This window comes from Lycorma delicatula, chromosome 4 (assembly GCF_047948215.1).
Source record: "Lycorma delicatula isolate Av1 chromosome 4, ASM4794821v1, whole genome shotgun sequence".
NCBI lineage: Eukaryota > Metazoa > Arthropoda > Insecta > Hemiptera > Fulgoridae > Lycorma > Lycorma delicatula.
Genome location: NC_134458.1, coordinates 33,963,883 through 33,972,722, shown reverse-complemented (window position 1 = coordinate 33,972,722; position 8,840 = coordinate 33,963,883). Strand labels below are relative to the sequence as shown.

Below are 8,840 nucleotides of genomic sequence, written 5' to 3'. Positions count from 1 at the left end.
ATTCTTACTGACAACAGAGGACATGTAAAAGATTGAATGTGACCAATAAGACTCAAGCCTTACAAATTCTTCATGTATGTTCAGGTGATGTGAACCGTGTCTGATGCAAACTCATTTTAGGCTGTCGTCTATCTATATTAATCTTTATTTGAACATTTTGATATAAAATTCATTTAATTCATAGAATCTGATATGAAATGTGTTGACATATTGGTTCCTTTTATTGATCTGATTATCAGTTAAACTAAAAAGTCAATCTTTGGTTATATAATAAAGTTTGAAGTGAGAAAACTCAGAGCAAATAGTTTTGTTTTATTTTTTATTTTATACTGAATAATAATAGGCTGTACTGCATAAATTATTATATTATATTAAGCGATTCTTTTTTTAATAGTAATAGTGTTCAAAACAGATATCAGTTACTAAAATAGAAAATTAATTGGATATGGATGCTGAATCGCTTTGAGTAATCTGAAAGCGATTTCAATTAAATCCAAAGAGTGGGAATAAGATTGTTAAATTAGGATTACCTATAAGGGGTTAAAACACAACAGAGCTGAATATAAACTTCAAAAAAGATAATTCACAGAAACTACTTTGGCTATATAGCATGTTTGTCTATGTTTTTAATGTGAAGTAAGAATGACTTGCCTCTTGTAAAACAGGAAGAACCGGTGGATCACATCGTTGCAAGAAATATATAACCATAATGGTATATCCATATGAGGATAAGCTACCTCTTGATGCATATCCTATGTCACACACTTTTGCAAATTTTTTCAACATAAAACCAAGTATCTGTTTGGAAAAAAAACAACCATTCTTTATTCACTTTATTACAAATTATTATCTTAAAGTATCTCTAATTTAGTTATTTTACAATATATAATGCATATTTATGTTAATATATATTTAACACACTATTTTCTTCCCTGTCACTTTTCATTAGCTTTTCTTAGTGCTTATGAAACATTTCTTGGATAATTTTTTTACTTATGACAGAAATAACTATTTAAAACATTATTACTTCAAAGTTGGCAATAAAATAAGAGCTGATCAACTATGCACAATACTGTATTAGTATTTAAATCATTCTGTAAGGTAAATACATTAAGTATATTGGGTACTGTGAACTGAGCTGTCATTAGCAAAAGTTTTCTGTGAATTTTAGTTTGGCACTGAAGTAATAATAATTTCATCAATAACAGCATCATGTTGGACAGATCATTTGTAGCTGGTATGAATACAAGGTAGTGAACTTATTTCCTGAAGATTGTGAAAAGTTGCAATAATAATAAAAATAATTATTATTAGCATTAATGATAATCCTAAAGCTGTTGTAGTAGAATATGAAATACATTTTCCGAATCGCAGGATTCCAGATCCCAAACAATTAGCACGACTTCATAATCTTTGGGAAATAGGTTCATCACCTAGTATTCGTACCAGCTATGAATGATCTGTCCAGCATGATGCTGTTATTGATGAAATTATTATTGATTCAGTTCAGTGCAGTCCAAGCTCAGTACATGACATCTTTAATCAAAGTTTCACATTCGACAGTTTGGAGACACATAAACAAAACAAGTTTTATCCTATCATAAACAGTCAGTTCAACATCTACACCCAGGAGAAGGTCCATTTCACTTGGAGGGAGTTCTGCAACTGGTGGAATACAAATCAACATCTTTACAAGTATGTTTTGTTTAACGATGAGGCAAATTTCACTTGAGATGGCGGCAACAACTTATGCAATGAGCATATATGGGCAGAAGTAAATTCTCATGAAACAATAGAAGGCAATTTTCAATACAGATTTATTGTCAATGTATGTTGTGGCTTTCTTCACAATCAGCTGTTTGGACTGTTCATATTACCTGACAGCTTAAATGCTGAGGTCTACTTGCGCTTTCTTCAAGAATTGCTGTAGCTGCTTGAAGATGTTCCTCAGCATTCAGACACAAAGTATACTTCTAGCACAATGGTGCACCTCCCCAATTCCCTTGTGTCATCTCTACTCACTTAAATCATTTCCCTAATAAATGGACTGGTCGTGGAGGTCCTCATTCCTGGCTACCAAGATCACCTGATCTAACACCTTTGGATTTTTGCATCTAAGGATGGATGACAAATATTGTATACAAAACAAAAATACATTCTCATGAGGAATTAATTGTCTACATTATGGCTGTGGCTGAGCAACTTAAGGACAGCCCTGAAGAATTAAAAAGAGTAACAAAAGCAGTACAGATGCATACCAAGAAATGTGTTGAAAATGGTGGGCTCATTTTTGAACATTTATTTTAAACTGGTAAATATAATGCACTTTGGTGTAGTGTATCATTTCTAAATAAAATTGAAATTTTTCTTTGTTTTATTCAACTTTTCTTATACCATTTTGTTCAGAATTAAACTCTTTACAAGTTTTGTTTAAAAGTTTTATGTGTTTATTACCCATTTAACAAAGTTATTGTATGTCAAATATTAAAAACAGGGTTTTTTATCCCAATTTATTGATTTTAACTCCCAGATTTCTCAAAAACTACTGCAACTATTTGAAAATAGTTCTGGGAACTATTTTATTTGATTTTTCAGGTCAAAAACCAAAAGAAATCATTAATTCTGTCCCTTAATTAACATTCTAAAAAATTTCAGTATGACCTCACTTCACAGGGGTAGCTGATATCTAAGCGAAATCTCTCACTAGTCATACTTGCAAAGGAAGCATTTTAGGGCACATGTTTATAAGAGCTTTTTTCATTATTTTCTTGAGTAGAGTAGGTTATGAACTTCTTAGAACTTTGTGATACACTTTGTATGTAATATTTTTCTAATATATTTAATTTTGTCATTTTCATTTACTAATTTCTAATACTTCTAAATTTGTGTTAATATCAGAAATAGAATGTTTATTGTTTAATAGATGGTCTGCCATATTAGATAAATCTAAGATATTATTTTTGTAATTTCCAAAATGTTCAAGAAATCTAGTTTTAAGGACATATTTCTTTATCCTACACAAATACCATCACAATCATTAAATTTAATTTTATAAATTCCACACAGATTGTTTAATTTACTATTAATTTTATTTTTAGAATATTTTATTATGTATTGCATGCTGGTTTAAATAGTTTTTTATTGTAAGTTTTACTAATGTCTTCAATGATCTTATTAATGTATAAACACTTTATGTTTTCACTCTTTTGTGACTTATTATGTAATGATTGTAAGGCAGTTACTTTGTTTTGATAGTTGTTTTTTGACGTTTATTTCATTATTTGACTTTTTTTGTTATTATGGGTATATTTGATTGCTCTATTGATTTGGTGGTTCATCAAGAAAATGAATATACTTGAGAAATATTACATTTATGAATATATACAAAAAAATAAATTGATGAACCATCAAATCACATTTGAAGATGATTTAATTAAAACATAAAATACAATCTAATGATTGGCAGTAATGAGATTAGAACAAAGGAAAATATGATGGTTTAAATATTATATCATCCAGCATAGGACAGCAGAATTTATGTATTCGTCCATACTTCAAAATTTATAAATCAGTAACAATTTCTACAAATTTAATAACAATTTATTTTAATGTAATTATACATATACTACCAACTGAAGATATAGGATCCTGCAAAAATTGATTCTTGGGATTAATATGATCATATTTAATTTATCTATTTTGTGTTTTGGTGGTTTAAATTTAATTTAATATATATATTATTTTACTGAAATTAATCTTTTAAAGATTCATATTATTCTTCTGTGTTATTACATTATATTTAAATTCCATTAAATAAATCGCCTTTCAATTTGATAAACCAGTAGAGTGTTTGCGGGAGAAATTCTTATAAAAAGTTCTTATAAAAACAGACAACACTCATGTAAATTAATATATAATTATTATTTTAGTATTTTTATTGTGCAATAATGGAATTATTTCAATCATGATTGAGGATGTGGGATCCCGCGAAAGTACGTTCATGAAAAATTAAGGAAAGATATGTTTTATCTCGATATTCTGTACTAGGTGGTTTATTTAACAGTACCTAAATATATATATATATATATAATATAAAACTTATGTATTTACAGTATTTTGGTGGTTTAAATTTCATTTAATAATAAATTTTATTAGCACATGGTCAATATTTTAATGAATTTGAATTTCAGAAAAAAAAGTATATATATATATATATATATATATATATACACACACACACACACACACACACATGGGCTTCAGTTTTCTGGAACGGAAAAAGATAATTTGAAAATACTTGGATTTTATTAGGGAATTAACCTGATGTTCACGCCTCCACATGGTACACCTGGATAGGAGAGGGATGTAGGACCTCTCTGAAATAAAGGAGAAGAACTCTTGAGTGTTACTACTCAGTTTACTGTGAGAATACAGGGTAACCCACCCTCCTAAATAAACTTCAACCTTTAGGCATCATGGAAAAGTCAATCAATCTGATAACTACTCCAGGGGGTAATCTTAAAGGAGAATCCCTCACCATACATAGTGCAACTAGGTCTTCAGATTCTGGGGAGCCTAGAACCTCATGTTCAGAAGTATCGAAAATACCTGGAAAACCTTCAAACGCACTTACTAGACTAAAAACTAAGATAAATCACTTCCTGGCAACGTTTAATGTAAATATACTCTTACACAGACTGACAAGCTAGGTGCAAAAAATATACATATGAAATATTTTATTAAAATGAAATAGTAAAAACAAGTAAGCACTACAAGAAACTTGATTTAGGGTTGAACTTCATATGGACTCAGGAAATTACAGGATTTACAAAGGAAAACTAGCCATCACAAACAGTGGTGGAGTAACCAATTTAGGAACAGCTTCTGCAGTAAGAAAAAACATCACAGGAAGCATAATTAATTTTTCATCTGTATCAGAAAGATTTCAACACTATCCTTCAGGTCAGGAAATAAAGGATATACTCTCATAAGTGCACACATCCCAGTGAATAAGAATAATAAAGCTAACCCAGATAAAGTAGAAGTATCTTGGGAACAATTAGAAGACATTACATCTAAAATTTCACATCACATCAAAATTTTATTAGGTGATTTTAATACCCAAGTAGGAAAGGAAAAGAAATTTAGGAACATAGTGAGAGACTATCCAGCCCACAGAAGAACAAACAAAAACAGGGAGACTCATCGGCTTCTGCAGAATCTTTAATCTGTAAACTGATGACAATGCACTTTAAAAATATGCTTAAGAACAAGACATGGGTCGCACCTACTTCCAAAATAGAATTTCAAATGGACCATGTCACTATAACCAGGAAAAATCAAAAAGAAATAATGAATACCAGAGTTAAAAAAGGACTAAACATAGATTCAGATCACTACTTAACAATAATTAAAGTAAAATTTCAACCCAATAAACCCAAATCCAAACCACTTAAAAAACCAAAATAAATACAGAATAAATAATATATACAGATAAATAAATACCCAGAATACCTCAGCCATAAAAAAGTGTAACTAAAAAGAATAAATGAACCAGAATTAGGAACAGACTGGAACAAGATCCAAGACAATTTAACAAAAAAATCAATGGAAGGAATTGCAGAACCTAAAAGAAAGCCCAAGCACAGATTATGCAATAAATGTGACAAAAGTGCTAAATAAAAGGGTGGAAGCATGGAACTCCCATAAAACAGAAGAAAATTGGAACAATTTTAAGAAACAACAAAAAGACATGACGAGAACTATCAGAAGAATAAAGAGGCAGCACAACATTGCTCAACTGGAAAAGATGAAAAAGACTTCAAGCAGTACAACACTAGGGATTTTTACAAGACCTTCAAAGAAGAACTCTAAGGATACCAACCTGCGAGACTACTATGTTTTAAAAAGGATAACAGTGAACTAGCCTTAAGTAATAAAGAAAATTGCGATATTGTAGCGAAATACTCTCAAAATCTATTAAACTGTACAATCCTTAAAGAATTATTAAATTCTGAACTAATAATAAACCCAATCCAGATTCAGAAACCCCCACAGAACAGATCATTAAGACACTGAAAAACAATAAAGCATCTGGAGAAGATGGAATAATGGCGGAAATGTTAAAATGGGGAGAAGGGAAAGTAGTAAAGATGCAACAAATCTGTGATGAAATTTGGAAAACCAAAAAGTTGCCGGGAGAATGGAAAAGCACCCTCTGCACAAAGGAAACAAAACAGACAGCAATAACTATAGAATCTCCCTCCTACCAGTAGCATATAAAATTTTATCAAAGGCCCTCCAAGATAGAATCAATGAACAAACGGATTATCTAATTGGTGAATATCAGGGAGGATTTAGGAAGGGCAGATTATGTGCTTAATAGATTTCAACCTTAAGAGCATTATAAGGCTTAGAGCGATAACTGGCAAAAATACAGTAATAATATTTGTGGACTTTAAGGTGAATAACTCCATAGATAGAACAACATTATTTTAAATTTTAGAAGAATTTGATATAGACAGGAAGACCTGAAAAATTTCAAAACAAACTTTAACATGTACAACCTCCAAATTTAATTCATGGGCAAAATTTCAGAAGCCTTCAGAATCACGACAGGAGTTAGGCAAAGGGATGGACTATCACCAACGCTTTTTAAGACTGTACTGGAAAAAAATCATCAGGGAATGGCAGACAAAACTAGAAAGAGAATATTGAAGAAATAAGACTGGGACCAAAAAAAAACAACCTAACAGTAGACTGCCTGGCATTTGCAGATGACATAGCACTTCTGACATCAAACATAGAAGATGGATGGATAATGACTGAGAAACTACAGGAAATTGCACAAAAAACTGGACTACAAATCTCAATCGAAAAAATAGAATATATGGAATGGAAACACAAGAATGAAAAATATCTAGAAACAAGATACGGCAAGATCAATAGGTTCAAGAGCTTCAAGTATCTTGGAAAATGGATTCAACCAAATAGACTGGATAAAATGACATATACAAACATGAATTAAGAAACTGGAAAAAGCCTTGGGAAAAGAACTGGTACAACAAAAAAAGTATATCTGTACAAAGGAAGATAAGACATTACAACACTGTCATCAAGCCAGAAGGATTATATGCTGTAGAATGTTTATCCATGAACAGAAAAGGGGAAATTACGGAGATCGAAAAGTGGGAACAAAGAATACTAAAGAGAAAATTTTAGGACCACGGAAAAACAAAGAAGGAGAGTCGTGACTACGGAGCAATGAGGAACTCTATAAGAAAACGAAAACTTTCACAATGATGGCAAGAAAACAAAGAACTAATTTTATAGTCACCTAAAGAGGATGGACACAATCAGGCTGATGAAATTAATTTTTGATATCTTATGAAACTCAGAAACACAACAAACTGGATTAAGGAAATCAGAAATTATCTGGGTAAATGGGCATCCTGGAAGAAGATAGCTGACAGGAATGTTTTCAGGAAAAATATATAGATAATTGGAAGCAATTTAAACAACAAAAAGGTACATGGGACTGATTTAAAGTGAACTGATGAACAGAAGAAGGCTAGTAGTGAGCGCATGAAGAAAATGTGGGAAGCAAGAAAGATGAAACTCATCAAGCCAATCTTCATCGTGGTCCAAAGAAGACCTTAACACTTCAAAAAAAAAAAATTATATACATACATCATTGATCCTTACTGTTTTATATCATTCAGAGCTCAATCAAATTAAGATCTCAGTATACAACTGTTCTTAACTCAGATATTTTCTTTTCTTTTTCAAATATATCATCAGGTATTTTTCTGTCTTCTGCATTCTTACCATCAGTTCTATTTTTATTTGCTTCCAAAGGTTTTCTACTATCTTCTAATATTAACATATTTACGTTTATTTTTCAGAAATTGTCTTTTTCCATATATGATGTTAACTTTTCATGAAAACATTTTTTTCTACATTAAACCATTTCTACTGTGACCAGTTTTCTTTTTATGCTTAAGATCATCAAATTTATTTTAATGCATGCAATCAAAAACCCCTCCCTAAGTTTTCTTGTCACTCATCTTTAGTACTTTTACATTTCCTATATTTACCCATCAATTATAATCTTTTTTCCTACACACTACCTTATTTCTTCCTTAAATCCCTTTACTGCATTATTATTTCTTTTTTTTTTTTTAATTTATCCATTTAAACCAAAATTCCACAACAGCTAAACTACAAACAGTATCTTCACAATCTATTATTTAAAATTTTTGGTCAACCATTTTGTAACATATTAACATTATCCTTTACCTTGTGGCCTCACCTGCATAAGTCTCTTTCATGATTTTTAAGCGGGTGTTTGTATTTTACAAGTTCATATTTTATAAAAACTCTGAATCTTTACTTTCTCTAAAGCCCAAACTCCTTTACTATTCCCCCCTGAACAACAGCATTCTGGTCTCTGATTATTAAGCTATTATATTTTTTTATTGTTAAGTCATTTTCTGCTAAAAGTGGACATACAAATTTGTAGCAATCTGACAGGTTCCAGTTTTGAATAGGTCATAAATAAAAAAAATCTTCTTATTATGTTTATTGCAACATATTTGCTGTTTTACATTATCTTTTTATTATTAGTCCTTTTTCAATCTTTATTAGCTGTTGCTTTCCTGAAAAAAAAAAACAAACTCCTACTCATCTTTTTAGTTTTATCTCACTAATTCCTACTGCAATAAAAGATATCCATTACTCATTTTCAATTATTCAATACACCATTCCTGTTAGTTTTGATATCCTATGCCACATCTTTTATATTTACTAATGACTTCATCTTTGAATAGTCCAAACACTGA

The 8,840-nt window shown here is 30.5% G+C and overlaps 1 protein-coding gene across 3 annotated transcripts in view; it reads right to left on the bottom strand.

Annotated features, from left to right (window-relative positions):
* Nucleotides 1-367: 367 nt before the first annotated feature.
* Nucleotides 368-8,840, bottom strand: part of LOC142323246 (terminal uridylyltransferase 4-like) — a 133,297-nt gene continuing 124,824 nt past the window's right edge. The window contains exon 15 of one of the 3 annotated variants that reach the window (XM_075362630.1): nucleotides 368-798. In XM_075362630.1, coding sequence (XP_075218745.1) covers nucleotides 619-798 — 180 coding nt within the window. In that variant the 3' untranslated portion in view covers nucleotides 368-618. Of the gene's footprint in view, nucleotides 799-8,565; nucleotides 8,658-8,840 lie in introns of those variants that run through there. The other 2 variants (XM_075362629.1, XM_075362631.1) reach the window with 2 other exon arrangements.